Source organism: Chiloscyllium punctatum, chromosome 6, assembly GCF_047496795.1.
Source record: "Chiloscyllium punctatum isolate Juve2018m chromosome 6, sChiPun1.3, whole genome shotgun sequence".
In the NCBI taxonomy this organism is placed as follows: domain Eukaryota; kingdom Metazoa; phylum Chordata; class Chondrichthyes; order Orectolobiformes; family Hemiscylliidae; genus Chiloscyllium; species Chiloscyllium punctatum.
In genome coordinates this window covers 5,153,531-5,173,197 of record NC_092744.1, presented here as the reverse complement: position 1 = coordinate 5,173,197, position 19,667 = coordinate 5,153,531, and the positions used below count along the sequence as shown (strand labels likewise).

General features: G+C 40.4%; 1 protein-coding gene across 13 annotated transcripts in view; it reads right to left on the bottom strand.

The window, feature by feature from the left end:
• The window catches only part of trip12 (thyroid hormone receptor interactor 12), a 217,834-nt gene that overhangs the window by 35,243 nt on the left and 162,924 nt on the right, over window positions 1-19,667 (bottom strand). For 11 of the 13 annotated variants that reach the window (XM_072571941.1, XM_072571936.1, XM_072571937.1 and 8 more), the window contains 6 exons: window positions 18,027-18,178; window positions 17,164-17,351; window positions 13,186-13,259; window positions 6,730-6,929; window positions 5,824-5,951; window positions 3,615-3,766 (listed from right to left, as the gene is read on the bottom strand). In XM_072571941.1, the coding sequence (XP_072428042.1) occupies window positions 3,615-3,766; window positions 5,824-5,951; window positions 6,730-6,929; window positions 13,186-13,259; window positions 17,164-17,351; window positions 18,027-18,178 (894 nt within the window). The remainder of the gene's footprint in view (window positions 1-3,614; window positions 3,767-5,823; window positions 5,952-6,729; window positions 6,930-13,185; window positions 13,260-17,163; window positions 17,352-18,026; window positions 18,179-19,667) is intronic. The other 2 variants (XM_072571944.1, XM_072571947.1) reach the window with 1 other exon arrangement.

Here is a 19,667-nt window from a genome sequence, read left to right as displayed (position 1 = left end):
AAGGTTCACTGGCCTTGAACACACTGGTTTGCCAAGTAGTTTCAAAGGGGAAAACGTGTGGTGCTGGAAAAGCACAGCCGGTCAGGCAGCATCCCAGGATCAGGAGGGCTTATGCTCGAAATATCTACTCTCCTGCTCCTCTGATGTTGCCTGACCTGCTGTGCTTTTCCAACAACACATATTTTTGATCGATTTCCAGCATCAGCAGTCCTCAACTGCCCTTTGAAATTAGGAGAATGTAAGCGTTATCTAATTAACTGAACTAACCTCAAATGAAAACAGAAATTGCGAGAGAAATTCAACAGGCCTGGCAGTATCTGAGGAGTGAAAGCAGACTGAACATTTCAGGTCTGAGCCTTCATCAGAACTGAATTGACCATCTTTCCCTTAGCAATTCATGCATTCATTCTGATAAAAGGCCACACGATCTAACACTGACTCTGCTTTGTTTCTACAGGTGCTGCTGAGTTTCTGTTTTTGTTTCAGATTTTCAGCATCTGCGGTATTCAGGGACGTGCAGGCTAGGTGGATTACCCATGGGAAATACATACAGGGATAGGGTAAAGGAGTTTGGTCTGGGTGGGATGGTCTCCAGAGGATCAGTGTGGACTCAATGGGCAGAATAACGTGATTTTATGTAGCCAATGTTGTCCAATCATGGAGCAACATCTAAAGTTGGAAACGGTTTAGATCCAGTAGTCTTTGGGACATATGGCTCAAACTTGTAGCATCACACAAATTCATACATCACATCCCATACAGTAGCAGCATAGTGTTTTTACTAACAGTATGTTGCCAACAAGCCAAAAAGCCATACTACTGATCACATAAATAAGTAAGCACATGCACATACTAGAAACTATGTGTATTAATATACAAGGCCTTTTTTTTTTGCAGATAGAACTCGTACATACAATGTATCTTTTTACAACTGAACAGGTGCCTATTCTCTGATTCACTGGCAGAACGTCGACCAGACTCAACCCACTTGATTTAAACAAAGCACAGCAGTTAACTGCCAGTCATCATCTAGCAGGTGCATTCATAATGGTAACACTGCTCCCAGAATCCACATGCTATCTAACCAGCAGTCTTCTGATCCAGTAAAAAAAAAGTTCCCCTTTACGCTAATGTATTTGCAAATGTTCTGAGTGGTGCAAAATTAAAGTTTTGACTTACCAGTTTGCTGTTTTTGGACAAAGTGAGGACAGTTAGGGAATATTGCTATAACCCAATAGTCATCAAGACAGTTAAAGCATGGAGGGCAATTTGGCAGAAGCAAGGTAATATTGGCAAAACATCTTTGTTTACACCTTTAGTGGGTATGCTGAGTTTTCAACCAGGTATGATAGATTCAGGATTTAAATGTTGGGCAGCTGGGGGTATATCTTGCATGGACGATTTATTTGAGGGAGATGTAATTATGTCCTTCGATCAGTTAGTACAGAAGTACGAGTTACCTAATAGAGACCTCTTTCGTTTCTTTTTCAAGTTAGGGATTTTATTCAAAAAAACCACACTTTTGACTGATCCCTACAAATCTGACATAGAAAGAGGGGTACTAAGGGCTAAGAATACACTGTCAGTACTCTAGATCACCAATTGGGGGGTGCCACCTCAGATGAGTCTGATCGACTCTGCAAGATGTGGGAAAGAGAGCTGGGTGTTGAAGTTTCTTCAGAGGCATGGGAGGTTATTTGGGAGAATGCAAGCAAGATATCAATTTGCAATAGGACCCATGCTTTACAGTTGAAGATTCTCCACAGGGTCCACTTAACCCCAGACCATTTGTCAAAATTTAAACCAGGGGTATCTTCAGCATGTCCCAAGTGCAAGGTCTGTATGGGTACTCTTACCCATTGTCTTTGGTCTTGTGACAGGCTTCAAACATATTGGAGTGCTGTGGTGGGTGCAATGGAGAGGATTTTAGGTGTAGGGGTGGAGAAGGACTCTATTTCGCTCCTTTTGGGCCTACCCATTGTATTTCCTGCAGACTCGCATAAGGAAAAACTTTTCAATATTCTTACATTCTGTGCAAGGAAGAATATCTTGCTAGATTGGATTTCCGAAACCACCCCCCCCAAGGCCTGTCAGGTTGGTGGAAGATTGTTATATTCCCCTGGATTTTCTCACAAATATGGTACACCACAAAACTGAGAATTTTTACAAGGCATGGCAACCTTTTTTGAAATACCTGGACACAGATTTATCTGCCACACTAACAAGGGCTTTTATATAGCCGTAACGATTGTGTTTCATGAGTCCAATATCCAGGGAGGAGGAACTGCGAATGTATGAGTGTTTTGTTTGGCTGGGCTGAGTTATTACTATTTATTGGTTTGTTGTTAGGTATTTATTTAGTTAGTTAAGTCACTAGTTCAGTTTTTTTAAATTTTATACTTCTCTATATATGTTTATACATTCATATCGGAGGGTGGGTTGGGGAATTTTTTTGGGATTTAGTTTTGTACTGTTTTGAATTGCACTGTTTTGTATTTTTTCTTAATAAAAATATACTATAACAAAAGTTTTGACAAAATGCCCTTTCTCAAATAACACTCAAAATAAATCTCCTTTCAAAAACAAAAAATACAAAAGCAGCAAATCCTGAGCATTGCACAGTCAGGACCTTTATGCAGCACCAAATAAAATGCAGCTTAAACAAAATAATTGTTTTGGCTATACAACATCTCACGAGATGTGAGGGGCAAAATTTGAAATATCAAATTCTTTTGTCATTCAAGTTCTTCAGACACCCAATACAGTGAAAGGCACTATATAAATGCAAGTCTGGACATTAAGTACAACAATCAACAAGGCAGGAAATAGTGAATCAAAGTAACAATTGAAACATTAAGCACAGGTACCTTCCATTAGGATTGGCATGCCTGGTTCTTCACTGACAACCCAAAAATAAAAACTTTTTCTCACACTCAACTCATAACTCTATTGGCTTAATGATTAAATATTGAAATGAACAATACACAATTGTGCTGCTTCAAAAACACACTCATTCAGCAGCTGTTAGCGAAATATCTTTGTCCTGTCTTCAACTAATTTAAATTAATGATGCTAACTGACTCCAGTGTACAAAAGTGGATGGGGAGGAAGCAGTAAAACAAAGCATCATATAAATGGGGTGGCTCAGTGGTTAGCACTGCTGCCTCTCAGCGCCAGGGACCTTGGCTCAATTCCAGCCTCGGGTGACTGTGTGGAGTTTACACGTTTTCCCAGTACCTGTGTGGGTTTCCTCCGGGTGCTCCGGTTTCCCCCCACAGTCCAAAGATGGGCAGGTCAGGTGAATTGGCCATGCTAAATTGCCCACAGTGTTAGGTGCAAGAGTCTGGGGAAAATAGGTCTTGGTGGTTTACTCTTCGGAGGGTCGGCATGGACTTGTTGGGTCGAAGGGCCTGTTTCCACACTGTGGGAATCTAATCATAAATGGATTTAGAACATTCCAACTCCTATATTTTAAAGGAAAGTCGACATACAAAAGCCGACCCAAGATTATGAGCCAATGTCAGAATTATCGACCAAGTTTTCAAAGGTAACTAGATTTCTGTTACAAATATTTGCAAGCATTCATTTTCTAGATGTCATCTTGCAGTACTCACATTATATAGGTAATACCAGTATCTACTGATAGCATGAAGCACTCTCAGAAGCAGAATCACATCAAGAGATGGGTCCTCAAATGTGATACCATCTGGAGGACCTGAAAGAAGGTATGCCTCCAAAGGATTTCCAACTGGAGGGCACACACCATCTAGGATTTAAGAAAAGATTTATAGTTAAATGCCTTTCTGGATCATTTAAGTTTCACAGAACTTTACACAGAATCTGCTGCCTTGCTTATGTAATAACACATTACATATAATAAAATTATATACAATAGGTTGAGCAAAGCGAGAATGAAAAATGCTTATTAAGTTTTAATCCTTTAGCAATCAAGGTAAGAGGAGAGATCAAGTATTAAAAAGACTAGCAAAAAACAAACTGAATGGAACACTTCCAATCAAACGAAAGAAACAATTACTGCGGGCAAAATCACTGGGATGACAGGCGAATCTAATTTGAGAGTACAAAGTGGAAGTGATAATTGACATGCACAAGGTAGAACAGGATGCAGAATATTGTTGGGTAACAATTGGAAAGTGTTTAGTCCTTGAAAGGATCAGAACTCAAAATTGCTGGGGCATGACTGAACTATCACAGAAAGTTAAAGGAGATAACAAGGGATCAGATCTTCAACCAAAAGTCGAAGAAAGGGCAGTGAGCATGTGAACCTATCACTTCCAAAATGGTTGGCAACCAGAAAACCATTTAAAAAGCACTTCCTAAAATTACACCAAAACCTTATAATATTGTCAGGATATGGCTATTTAACTTACAAAAGAGCACAAATGAATTGTTCACCAAAACAGAACAACAGGCGGTTTAAAGCTTAGTTCTGTTTAGTTACTTCAGATTTACCTCACTTTTGTAATCTTCTTGTCTATCTGCAGCTTCACAATAACTGTACCTTATATAGCCCTGTGGAAGTTTTCAAAGCAACATTGTCACAGCCAATAACACTGGCTGGACTTCATGCATTGAAAAATGTGAACATAGGTTCAACTATTTAAAAGGAGGGAAGAGGCCTGAAGGAGGTAACTAAAATGCCAGTCAACTGCACACAGATAGTCAGCAATATGCTAGCATCTATTAGGCATTTGATTAATAGGACACTGAGAAATCTGCAATTATACAGTGTTAGCATGGATTCATTAACGGGAAATCATGTTTGACAGACCTATGAGCTGTTTTTACATTTTAATAAACAAATAATAGCAATGGTAGAGAACCAATAAATCCAGTGTATTTGGATTATCAAAAAAAAATTAATCAGGCGCCAAACAAAAATTACTTGAAATAGGGGTAACGTATCAACACAAAACGGATTAGAAAACATGTGGATCATTTTTTCGGCTGCCGAGTGATGACTAGTGTGACACCGCAACGATTTGTACAATGGAACCTTTATTATCCAGCATTCGACTATCCAAATTTTACTTCACGACAAAATCACAAGGCCCTAATGCTTTGGCTAAACTGTGGTATATGGCATTCCAATATCCGAAAAAAATACCACCCCCCCCCCCCCCCCCCCAAAGTTGTTGGGATAATCAAAGTTCCTCTGTATTTGGGTCTTAACTTGCAATCTATATCAATGATTTAAACAAGGGGACTAATAGATCAACAACAATCTGGACAAGTCAGGTGCAAAAGTGAGGACAGAGAAAGAGACAGACAGTCTGCAAATGAATATAAAACAGGTTCAGTAGACAAGAATACAACAGTTGGAATGCAATATGGACAACTGTGAAGTTATCCATATTAACAGGAAAAACATAGCCTTGTAGAGACTGCAACAAAAGTTTACTCAGGAGCTTCCTTGGATAAAATAACTGACTTAAATGAAGACCAACAGACTGAAGTATTCCCTGAAATCCAGAAGTGAGGAGTGATTTCACAAAGTTTTTTTTTTAAAAAGAACAGGTGCTTCTGACTAGAACCAGAGTCACTGCTTCAGAATAAGAGGTCAGCCACTTAGCACTGAGTAGAGCAGAACATCACTACGCTAGATTTTTCTAATTCTTAAAGGGCTGGGGATGTTCAGACTCTGAACACATTCAAACAAAAAAATCACTAATAGAATGAGATAATAATGCAGGAACAACAGTGGAATGGAGGTCAGAGATCTGGCATTATTGCCTGGATGGTGGAACACATTCAAAGGGCTAACTTCAGTCCCCACTATGATCTTGCACCCAAAGCACTCACCATGCCACAGCTCATCATGTTTCCTTGCGTTTCTCGGGGAGGTTTTTGTGGGTGCAGTCTGAGCTCGTCCTCTCTTTCCACCAACTGTATCTTTAGTTCCTTCCTCCTCTTCTCGAACAGGCTTATACCTGTTGCATACAAATTCAATAATGCTCTCAGTTACTCTTCATATTATGATTTGTGAACTAGATTTGTAGAAGTCAAATGCAGCAATGGCAAGAATTAAAGTTTCATTTGCTGAGAAAATACTGCAAATACAGCTGCCCCAAACCCAGCAGGTTTAGTAACATCTTTCAAGCGGAGAGTGACAATGACTATTCAACCTGGTGCCCTTTCAACATTTCGGAAAAAAATTCATTAAATCAAAATATTCACCACTTCTCTCCATTGATGCTGCCAGACCTCCTGAATACTTCCAGCATCTGCAATATTTTCCACTTGGATTGGAGGAGTTACAGCCATAAGCCACACACTAGAAGGTATACACAAACTAGTACAAATCACTCAAAGATGTCATTTAAGAGCTAGAAATTATTGCTTTTAGATTATTGAAAGTTTTGACTGAGTTTATGAAGCATTTAATGCTTTAAAATTACTGGTTGTCTAAAACAAAAACAAAACAACGTTGCCGGAAAAACTCTACAGTCTGGCAGGATCTATGGAGAAGTCAGAGTTAATGTTTCAAGTCCAGTGACCCTTCTTCAGAAGGTTGTCTGTCTATCTAATGTTGGTTACAAAACATTTATTGCATGCTTTTTGCTAGAACAGCAACAAAAACTACAAAAAGCTATGGGCCAATGCTTATCTTTTCAGTTTTCTTAACTACTGCAGAGCAATAGGAATCAGCAAGCAAATTTTTAAAAACAAGTTTTCAGTGAAGCTCTGTTGGAAATGTTGAATACATACCATATTGTATGCGTCTTAGTCCATATTCCTGCTCTCCCTAATGGGTTACTTTCATCATCTGTGGACTCCCTTTCATCATCAGCTTGCACACTGAACTGCCTGACAGCTTGGTAAACAGTCATGTTGTAAGGCAGCAAGTGATCTCCTATGTAAAACTGTAGTCGATGCCTTACACTTCCTGAATTCAAGAACTGGGCAGCCTAAAGAGAATACAAAACAGAACAGTCAGAAATCAACTCCTATGAGCAAGTATTCCAGAATATTAAAGAAAAAAGATTGTATCAATACACAATTGCCAAAATGAATTGTCATGAATTAAATCAGTAAAAATATACGGCTCAGAAACTGGTTTCATTTTTATCAGATGTTAAACAGAAGATGCTGGAGTGAATTTACCGTTCAGTCTGTAGTTGAACTCAGGGCCTCAAGTAGGATTTCCAACAATGAAGTAAATATTAAATAGTCTATTTGGGTAGAGTGCTACCTAGCAAGTTTTGAGAAGATTTGTAGCTCAAGTTGAGGTTCTGGATACAGGTTTGCTCGCTGAGCTGGAAGGTTCATTTCCAGACATTTCGTCACCCTGCTGGGTAAGATCTTCAGTAGGCTTCCGAGCGAAGCACTGTTGATGATTCCTGCTGTCTATTTATGTCATTTCCTGTGATGTCATTACCACAGGAAATGACACCACCAACCCAAGGAAACCCAAACATATAAATAGAAAGCAGGAATCATCAACAGTACTATGCCCAGAAGCCCACTGAAGATGTTACCTCATAGGGTGACAAAACATTTGGAAATGAACTTTCCAGCTCAGCCAGCAAACCTACATCCAGAGTGCTACCTGTTATAGACAGAGTACATGACAAATAATTTCATATAACGGAGGCAAGATTAATAGATTGCAACAAGGCATGGCTACCAACTCTGAAGAATAATGTATGGGATCAAGGCTACACTGGTTAGGTTGCCTGTAGCAGAAGTATTGCTTCTTACAGCAGGCTCATTTCCAAAGTAGCTGAAGTACTTCATGTCCACTTGGAGTCAAGATACTTTTATCTATAAAGTGTTTTATTTCTGTTCTGTGGACTCTCGAAGTTGAATCAGACACTTTTTAAAAAAAAAAGTGCATTTCTGATCAGCCTATTCTTACAAGTACATTAAATTTGCGACAAAAAGGTAGTGGCATCCTATGAATAAGCAGGGACACAAAATTAGAGACGCTGACACAAAGTTTGAGTAAAACAATGGCACGTTGATTTCAATTCAGATCAAAATATTCTTTTGAATGGTGAAAATTTGGGAGCAGCAAAGATCTAAATTAATTCGGAGGTCCATGTATGCAGATCACCAAAATATATTCAGATATGAAATAATCAAAAAGGTTAATGGAACATTAGCCTTTATTCTTAAATAGCTAGCAAAAAATTAGCAAGTTTAGAACAACTATATAAAGCCCTGGTCATTTGAATACTGTGCAGAGCTCTGGGCACCCAAGAACCTTCGTGTTGTGCAAATTCATAGATGGGTCACCAAAACTTATATTACGAGAACATAAAGGAGGCTTGTGGTCCCTGAGACAAAGTTAAGCAGTGAGTTGATTGAAATTTAGAACTTTGGTAGGACAGTCAAAGGAGAATCAAAACTGACCAAGCTATTCAGGAGAGCAAGGAGACGACATTTCACACACAGGATGTGAGGGGGCTGTGTTATTATCTCAGCTGATGGTAATACAGAAGGAGCCAGATCCCAGAATTAAACCTAGCTTGATAGATCTTGAGCTGAACTTTGCAGTTTGTTAATGTGATGGTTAAGGGAGGGAAGAGGACGAAAACCAGAGAAAGCACGCGCGTGCATGGTGGTGGCTCGGGGGTAGGGAAGAAAACAGAGTTGGCATGCTGTCGTCTTAAAGGAAATTCACTTGCCTTAGCTTTTTAAAATTGTTAGTTAACTAAAGCTTTCCACTTGCCCTCCCTTGGAATGTGGAGAGATTTTCTTCTTTAAAAAAGGATTCCTTTCAGAGCCTATCTGGAATTAAACCTCTCAATTCTCAGGTCTAACAACTTCTGTCTAAGCTAAGCAATTGCCCCAAATGTAACGGTAAAACATTTTTTCTTCTGTTGGAAAAAAAGTGTTCTCTTCTAATGGAACGGTGTCCTAAAATGGAGACTTTGAACCATGTTTTCTGAAGCCAATACTTATTTAATTACCTTTGCTGTTAACTCTCCCCATGATAAATTCAACTGTATGAGCATTTAATTTATTAACAGTACAGGTGTTCTCCCAGACATACCACTGCATTCACATGCTTCCTTGCAACTCTCAGTATGTAGATCTTAGTTTTAAATTGACTGACATTTTAAAGAAAGTTGACCTACATCCACCTGCTTGAATTTTGTGATGCAAATCGAAAGGTACAACATTTTGTGCACATTTGTGAAGTGTGAAACTCTCTCCCTAAAAAGCAGACACTAGCTCAAACTTGAGATCTAAAAGGTTTTGCTAGCCACAGGTAAGAGGTCAAGGCAAATGGATGCCATTACTGCTGAAATCAGCCATCATCTGAAAGGCAGACCAAGTTTAAGGGACTAAATGACTTAGTCTTGTTCTTATTTTGCTCATGACAAAACATAAAGTAACTGACATTTTAATAAAAACAACAGGAGCAAGGACACAAGGAACAATTTGAAAAGGCCAATTTGCAGGACAGATGAAAAGCGAAGGTGGTAAACAATTTAAGAAAATACAGGCAACTGGACTTGGATATTGCATAAAACTAAGCACACTGAAGCATATCGCATACTATTCCCTCCTTCATGGTCTCATCACATTGAACCTGCTCTATCAAAATTGCACCACCTTGTGATGAAGCATCATACTGCAGATATATTTCAACATTTGTTTATAAAAGCCTGTGCCATACTCTGGCATGAGGCAAACCAGCTACAAGAAACACAATGGGAAGAGAACTTCTGCTTCTGATGCTCCAACCCTATTCCTGAATAACGGGAATCTGGAATGGTAATAGCTAGATTCCACCAAATTAAAATAACCAGGGACTAAACACTTCAAGACTATTTAATTCTGGGGAAAATAGACATGAACTTAGTAATAAGATTATGATACAGTCTCCAAAACATGTACCATATATCGCAAGTCCCTACTAAGTTGTTAGCTTCAATGTTGATTAATTCCTCAGGGTAGCATCCTAGGCTCAATCATCTTGAACAGTTTCACAAATGACCATCCCTCCATCACAAGGTTGGTGTGAGGCTGTTTGATGATGATTGCACAATGGTCGATACCATCTGTGATGCCTCAGATACAGCAGCAGTAAGCATCCATGCATAACAAGGCCTCGAAGACATCATTCTTAGACTAACAAGGGGCTACAAAAGTGCCGGGGCAATGGCCACCTCCAAGAGGCAATGTAACCACTGCCTCTTGACGTTCAATGGCACTGAAACACATTATCTTAGGGGTTACTACTGACTAGAAACTGAACCTGCCATATACAACAGGTCAGAAGCTGGTAATTTTGCAGTAAACTCACACCTGGCTCAAAGCCTTTCCACCATTTACAAGACAAATTAGGGGTTTGAGTGAATACTCTCCATCTGCCTTCAGAATCCAACATGCAAGACACATCATTCAGGACAAAGCAATTTGCTCAATCGATACCACATTTAATACTTTTAAAAGTCACTCACTCCACCACAACAGTAGCAGCAGAGAACACTATCTCTGAACTTAACCGCACAACTCACCATGGCTCCTTCAACAGCACCTTCAAAAATCCATGAACCCTCCCACCTTGAAGGGCCATGCCACCAAACATCAAGTTCCCCTCAAAGCCTGGACCTGGAATTATATCATTCCTTCATTGTTGCTGCTGTAAAATTCTGGAACGCCCTCCATCACCATGCTGTGCTAAAGCCACATGAGATGGGAAACTAGTATTGGTCCAGACAGCTAAACCCACATTCCACAAACAAGTAAAAAAAAAGTTCAAAGACCAGTATGCTTATCATCAAGCATTCCATTTTGAATTCATTTCTTGTTTGATGTGAAGTTCAGTGACCTAGTTAGCACACTGGGGAGCTATCTCTGCTGATCATTGATACTTCCTCTCACCTTTGACCTCCAGTTTATAGCCTCTTCTGCTCCCAGTTCATTCATCTTCGCAGCTCCCTGACCCATCATCTCATTACCAACCCTCGAGTCCATCAATTGCCTCCTGCAAGTTGAAGTTGTCTTGCTTGACTGACATCCCCTGAACCCTCAATCACAGCCAGGGTGCAGACAAGGAAAGTTGCAAGTGAGAGACAGACAGACTGGGAGGTTAAAAAGAGTAAAGATTTGTAGCGAGGAGGGTGAAGGAGTGGGAGGTGGTGGTGTATCAGACGGTCAGCCGTGGCCATGAAATGCAAAGTGAACACAGGTTTGGGGGAGGGGGGATGTTAGGAGCACATTTGGCGGCAAGAAGAGGCAATGAGCAGGAGATAACTTCAAGTTAAGTCTCAAAATAACTTTCAGAAGTTCATTTATTGAACAAAACAAGAATTCAGTAATTTGAAGCATTTTAACTTAAAGGGCACATTGTTTGATTGCTTTCTGTTGAGTAAGCAACTACAGTATTTACATTAAGTGAATCCGATTTTCTGATTAAGAGCAAAGTCGCACTTCTCAGGAATGCAAGCGTAACATGAAGTGCGGACTTGCTGGCGATTTCACAAACTAAACATCAATGCAACAAATTCAGAACTAAGACAATGGGTACAAGTGAATAGAGGTTGCATCAACTTTAGCTTATTTAACTTTACTTTATCAATCTTCTTTCTTCCACATCAAAAAGGAACCCTCAGTGTTAAATTGCTATTTTAAATTGTAATCAGGAATATATACATCATACTGAATCATTAACAACTTGACACAGTCATTGAGTTATACAACATAGAAATAGTCCCTTCGTTCCAATTCGTCCAGGCTGACCAGACATCCCAATCTGATCTAGTTCCATTTGCCAGCATTTGGTCCATATCCCTCTAAACCCTTCTTATTCATGTACCCATCTAGATGCCTTTTAGATTCTGTAACCCACCTCCACCACTGCCTCTGGCAGCTTGTTCCATACACACACCACCCTGTGTGAAAAAGTTGCACCTCAGGTCCCTTTTAAAGCTTTGCCCTCTCACTTTAAGCCTATACAGTCTAGTTGTAGACTCTCCAACCCTGGGGAAAAGACCTTGGCTATTCATCCTAACCATGCCCCTCGTGGGCTCAGTGGTTAGCACTGCTGCCTTACAGTGCCAGGGACCCAGGTTCAATTCCAGCCTCCGGCGACTGTGTGTGGAGTTTGCACATTCTCCCCACATCTGCGTGGTTTTCCTCCAGGTGCTCTGATTTCCTCCCACAGTCCAAAGATGCGCAGGTTAGGTGAATTGGCAATGCTGAATTGCCCATAGTGTTCAGGGATGTGTAGGTTAGGTGCATTAGTCAGGGGAAAATAGAGTAATGGGGAATGGGTTTGGGTGGGATATTCTTCTGAGGGTCAGTGTGGACTCATTGGGCCAAAGGGCCTGTTTCCACACGGTATTAATTCTATGATAAAGGTCACCCTTCAGCCTCTGAAGTTCCAGGGAAAACAGCCCCAGCCTTTTCAGTCTCTCCCTATGGTTCAAACCCTCCAACCCTGGCAACATCCTTGTAAATCTTTTCTTAATTCAATTAAACAGTTTCAAGCACCAATCCTCTTGTTTACAAACATAGTAAGATTTGTTTAAGACAGGAGTGATCAGGAGAATTACCCTTCATTTGCATCTTATATGGCTCTCACAAACACTACCATACTCTACTGCGTACAGTTCTGGTCGCCACATTACCAAAAAGGTTGTGGATGCTTTGGAGAGGGTGCAGAGGAGGTTCACCAGGATGTTGCGTGGTATGAAGAGTGCTAGCAATGAAGAGAAGTTGAGTAGATTAGGATTGTTTTCATTAGAATGGAGGAGGTTAAGGGAGGACCTGATTGAGGTCTACAATAATCATGACAGCTACAGACAGGGTGGATAGCAAGAAGTTTTTTCCCCAGAATGGGGACTCAATTACTTGGGGCCACAAGTTTGAAGTGAGACGTGAAAAGTTTAGGGGAGATACACGTGGAAAGTTCTACATGCGAATGTGGTGGGTGGGTGCCTGGAACGGTTTGCCAGCGGAGGTGGTAGGGAAAGGAATGATAGCATCACTTAAGATGTATCTAGACAGATACATGAATGGGCGGGGAACAAAGGGATACAGATCCTTAGAAAACAGACAGCAGGTTTAGATCGAGGATCTGGATCGGCGCAGGCTTGGAGGGCCGAAGGGCATGTTCTTGTGCTGTCAGGTTCTTTGTTCTAATAATCAAGCCTGATTATTGAAACTTTGTTACTTTCAGATTGTTAACATAAGTGACAAACTTACCAATGACTCATCAATTTCATCATCTGAGCCATCATCATCACTGTCTTCATCTTCCTCACGTATTCTTCCATACCCTTGAATTACAGAAACATTACATCAAGATGACCTCCAAATTATCAGATCTTAGGCAACCACAGATTATTGGAGATCAAGAATAAATGTAAACATCAAAGCAATAAACTTGAAATTTGACTATGAATTGAGGTGCCTATGTCCAAATGTATACTTGTTGGATACAGCTTATGTCCAGGTGTTACCAATTTAGAGGTAATTTTTGAGAACTAGTGTCCAAGAGTTAAACATAACACACAAACAGGGAAATAAGAGCAACACTGCTCACCCACCACCGCCCTCCCCCCATGTAGCTGTCCATGAGCCTTTTGAACACGGATGATGCATAGACACAAACATCTAACTGAAAACTATTTCAAAACCAAAAGAGCAACTCAGTCCAAAAGCATTACATATAATGACACGTTAGCATATTTTAGCTAATTTTCTCATCTACTCAATATTCTTTTATAGCTTTGTCTCCTTCTAAAAAGGTTTAGAGATTTTATTCCCACAGTAAATATTTGACATCATCCTGATGAAACTTGATATATGCTACATTAGAAACAGCTTAGAAATGGATCTCAGAGGTGCAGGGTTATCTTAGATGGAAAGTTTGGGTTGTGTCCATCAGAAAGTGAGAGCTGACCTTTTTGAAACAATGATACAAGACGACTAGATACTTCCCATTCTGGGAGACTGCTTAACTATGGGACAAAGGGGGGTTTTCCATTTAGGGCAGAGAAGAGGATTTCTTTCTCTGGGGGGGTCTGTGGAAATCTCCCCAGAGAGAAGTGGAAGGAACATTATGAAATAATTTCAAAAGGAACAGGTAGTCAGATTCTTAACTAAGGGAGTCAAAGGGCATGGGGGTTTAGCAGGAAAACGAAGCTATTATTAGATCAGCCATTTTAACAACTGGAGGAGAGAGCTTGATGAACTGAAGTTTACTCAGGTTCCAAATTTGGATGTCAGCTATCTAATGAAATGATTAAGGTTTGACCAGGAGTGTTGTCCCATTTGAAGTCCTTACTAGACAACAACTTCGGTTTTGGAGACATAAAAACCATCCCTAGAATAGCTGCAAAAGTTGTTTTGCAGTTCACCACATATTCATTTCTCTTGAAAAAAATGTCTTTTGGTCTCCAAGCAGCCAAGCACACATAAACCCAAATGGTGCTCATATTTTTCTACATATTATTTTTAAGACAGGACATTTCCTTTGTCATCTCCCACAAAATCAAGGATGTCTCTTGTCAGGCTTTGCTCTCAATTAGAAAAACTGATGAATCCCAGTTTTTCCTTATACACCATCCATTATACAATTTCCCACCTTTTAAGCAAACACTTCAGGATTATACTTGCGATAACTAGAACCCAAATTTGGGATGCAACCAAATAACGTTATTCCACTAAAGCTCTGGTGTACATTTTGGTTGCAGTATATTTAAAGTTCCATACAAAGATCTCAATTGCAGTTAGTGGGATTCTGAAGGCATAACCTAGCTAAAATATTTACTAGAAGGACAAACCAGCACAATTTGCTCCTTCTAGTTACAAAGAAGCAGTCCATGTTCAATAAGATCTGGACAATATCCAGGCTTGGGCTGACAAGTAACATTCATGTCACACAAATGTCAGGCAATGAGGAACAATCTAACCACTGCCCCTTGTTATTCAAAGACATTACTATCATAACCCTCAGTGTCAACATCCTGGGGATTACCACTGAGTAGAAACTCAACTGGACTCACCACATAAAGAGTGGCTATAACAGCAGGTTAGAGGCTAGGAATCCTGCAGCCAGGAACTCACCGCCTGACTCCCCAAAACCTGCCCATCATCAAGGTACAAGTCAAGAGTGTGATGGAATACTCCCCACTTGACTGGATGGGTACAACTCCAACGTCACACGAAACTCGACACCATCCAGGACATAGCAGCCTGCTTGATTGGCACTTCATCCACAAGCATCTCCTCCCTCTATCACAGATGTTCAGTAGCAGCAGCGTGCATTACTTACAAACTGCACTGCAGAACTTCACAGCTCCTTAGATAGCACCTTCCAAACCCAGGACCATTTCCATTTAGAGAGAGAGACGAGGCAGATACATAGGAACAACCACCTTAAAAGTTCCCCTCCAAGACAATCACCTTCCTAACTTGGAAACACCTCTGTTCCTTCACTGTCAGAGTCAAATGTACAGCCCAGAAACAAACCCTTCGGTCCAAACCATCTGTGGTCACCTGATATCCCAACCTAATCTAGGCCCACCTGCCAGCACTTGGCCCATATCCTTCTCAGCCCTTCCTATTCATATATCCATTCAGACATCATTTAAATGCTGTACCAGCCTCCACCACTTCCTCTGGCAGCTCATTCCATGCATGTACCACCCTCTGCATGAAAAAGTTGCCCCTCAGGTCTCTTTTATATCTTTCCCCTCTCACCCTAAACCTATGCCCCTCTAGTTCTGGACTCCCCGACCCCAGGGAAAAGACTTTGCCTATTTACCCTATCCATGCCCCTCATGATTTTATAAACCTCCATAAGGTCACCCCCTCAACGCTCCAGGAAAAACAGCTCCAGCCTGTTCAGCCTCTCCCTATAGCTCAAATCCTCCTACCCTGGCAACATCCTTGAAATGGTTCAGAAAAGATTTACAAGTTTCACAACATCCTTCCGATAGATAGGAGACCAGAACTGCATGCAATATTCCAAAAGTGGCCTAACCAACGTCCTGCACAGCCGCAACATAACCTCACAACTGCTATACTCAATACTCTGACCTATAAAGGAAAGCATACCAAACACCACCTTCACTATCCTATCTACCTGCAACTCCACTTTCATGGAACTAAGGACCTGCACTCCAAGGTCTCTTTGTTCAGCAACACTCCCTCGGACCTTAAGTGTATAAGCCCTGCTCTGATTTAGTTTTCCAAATGGAGCACCTCATATTTAACCAAATTAAACTCCATCTGCCACTCCTCAGCCCATTGGCCCATCTGATCAAGATCCCGTCGTACTCAGAGGTAACCTTCTTCATTACACCTCCAATTTTGGTGTCATGTGCAAACTTACTAACTGCACCTCCTATACTCATATCCAAATCATTTACATAAACATCCAGCAACAGTGGACCCAGCAACGATCCTTGTGGTACACTACTGGTCATAGGCCTCCAGTCTGAAAAGCAACTGTCTTCTACCTTTGAGCCAGTTCTGTATCCAAATGGCTAGTTCTCCCTGTATTCCATGAGTCTGAACCTTGCTAACCAATCTCCCATAGGGAACCTTGTCAAACACCTTACTGTAGTATGTATAGATCACGTCTACTGCTCTGCCCTCATCAATTCTCTTTGCTACTTCTTCAAACTCGTAAGACATGATTTCCTAGGCACAAAGCCTTATCCTGGAACTCCCCCCTCACAACATTGTGGGTCAAACTACAGGACACTGACTAGAGCTCACTACTGCCTTCTCAAGGGCAACTCTGAGCCAATGACTCCCACATCCCACAACTGAATTTTTCAAATAAAAAGTATTGATAGAAACCAAAGAGTACGTCTCGGTTTGCCTGTCAGCCTACGTCCATGAAGGATTTGCAGTCCAACTTGTAGTAAGCCAAAAGAGTCAACTAAAGAAACTGCGAATATAAATACTTATATGTTGTGGATTCATGAACTCCTCTTAATCCTGGTACATTCATTAATTTTTAATGTCTTAATGTTTAAGCCAGGTTGTATTGTCAATAATTCTGTTCCTAAAATTAGTGAAATGTGATGAAATGCAGACAATGATGGGTTTTTTTCTGGCCAAAACTTGCCCACCCTCAAATCAATCTTTACCCAACCACATTAATCATCAATCTTGAACAGTAAAGTCTGCAGCACAAGACAAAAGGGTAAGAAAATAAAGTTTTACTGCTTAACACAGAAATAAAGCAGCCACCACCTCTGACGACAAGATAGCGCTCAATAGCCTGTACTAAAGCCAATGGATCAATCTTCACAGGACCACCCTTCCATTGCTTGACATTGGTGCTGTCTGGGTGTCTCTGCAGCTGGCATTTTAACTGGTGTGTATTGAAGAATTTCAAGGCCTGTGAGCCCCTGTTAACAAAGAAAACATTTTTTAGAATGACAAATGAAAAATGCTTCTCTGTATGCATTAACTAGGCAAAACTGTTAAAAGTCAACATTGCATGAACAATGCAACGGCAACTAACTTTTACCCATCACGAAGCACAGTTGGCCTCTGTCCATTAAGCTAACAAGGGAAAAGGCTGCTTTCTGAAAGCAATAATTTTGAAGTCAGACCATGTCAGTAACTACAACCCATTAGATTATCCTACAGAATGATATTAGAAGTCCTAGATTCCAGCTGGACCTTCAAGAGTAGAAGGTAGTTTTAACATGGACAGCAGCTAGGCTGTGCATTAAAATGCCCATGGCAATATGAGCGCCTTCCTACAAATTGCAGTTTTATTTCACTCATCCGAGAAAGGGACAGTCATCACTGATCAGAGACTGACTATAATTTCAAGCCAATGCTGGAATATAGACAGCATAGTTTCCTCATTAGGCTACTCTGGCACAAAATGGATTGTTCAGAAGGAAATTTAAAAAAAAAGAGATTCTGACCTAAGATTACTAAGTTCCCCTAACTCCAAGGGAAATAAAGGGCTTGCATAAAAACTATATGCTATATCATGCTGGTCAACTACCCCACACAACTAAAATTGCAATATGACCATTTAGTTAAATCAATCATCAAACAATTGTTACCTGCTTCCTGTCCCATTCCCACTTGGAAAATCGTGCACCTTCACTGGAAATTGCTCCATCTGGCTCAGACAGTTATTCATTTTGTGCACAAGTGCTAGCAAAGGCCCATTGCCCAGAGGTTCTAGTCGACCAAGAGGTTCCTCTCCTGGAGGCTGAAAAGGTAGATTTTAAATACATAACAATTCTCAAAACTTTATGTTTCTTTCTAACCTTCATAATTATTGGTCTGGCTAACTTCCCTCCTTGTTATCTAATTTCTTTCTCATTTGATCAGATGTTTAAAAAGACCAGTTACATAGAACTAAAATAAGCATATGGGACAATGACATGACCAACATACACAAAATTTGGGTTAAATAATTTGACTGAAACAAGTAAAAACAGTGTATTTATCTCACATTCAATAAGTGTGCTAAATTATACACAGGCTTGTGACAGAAGGAATACCAGAACAGTTGTTTCTGTCTTAGCCCATTATTTATTCACAGAGAAAATAAAGCTTACAATACAATGGCAGTGCACCTACATTACTAAAGAGAGTGGAATACACAACTGCAAAAGTGACAGGATACAGAGGAGGAGGAATTTCTTCACCCACAGGGCGGTGAGTGTGTGGAATTCTCTGCCACAGGATACCGTGTAAGCCAAAACATTAAACCTTTTCAATGTTAAATCTTTCAAGGAGGAGTCAGGCTCATTCTTAGGACTAAAGGAATCAAAAGCATATGGGGAGAAAGTGGGAACAGGATAGAGTTGCAAGATCAGCTGTGATCATACTGAATATTGGCACAGGTGTGAAGGCATGAAAGACCTTCCCTTGGTGTGATATTTCTATGCAATATTTGTTAGCCCAAGAATTTCACCTATGGCCAACACAAAGTGATCAACTGAAGCAATTAAAATACACAGGCCGAGTAAGAAAAAAACCCATCAGCATCCAAAGCTTTCCCAAAAATCCTACCTTAAATAGTGATTTTGATTGTACCAAGAAACCGAAATGTATAGTTTAAAAAAATGCATACAGTTAAATCAGTGCAACAAGGCATTACCAAGCTTAGACATAAATAAATTTACTTGCCCTATGATTTGCTGCTTGAGCTGGGATTGGTTTGTGATTCCTTATCTCCTTCACTTCTGGTTGCACACAAGTTACATGCATCCCCCAGTAGAAAGGATGCAAAGGTTTGGAAAACTGACACTTACCAGAATTTCCTCAACAGTATCAATCATAACTTTCAAATGTTTCTAAACCGCACCACTGGCTTTTTTTTGGGAGGGAGGGGAATGTAAAGACAAATAAAGAAACAAGCGATGGTTTAGTTTCTATGGAAGGCGAGTTTACAGGCATACATGCAAGTATCTTTCAATCCAATGCTGACAAATCATCTGACCTCCACCATTTGTCATTATGTGATTGCTTTCTCAAATTCTAATACCTTCTCAATAATGAACTAGGAAGACAACTTTACCAGTGAGTTCAAAGACTTAACTAGGACATTCTATTCAATGCCCCCAATTCCTCGCTCTTCTATAAAAACAGAAGCTCCCCAATGGTATCAACACATTAGCAAGTTTCTTGCCAGCTCCAGACTTTACCCCGAATCTGCAATAGGAATATTAAACAGCAAAAAGACAAACCAA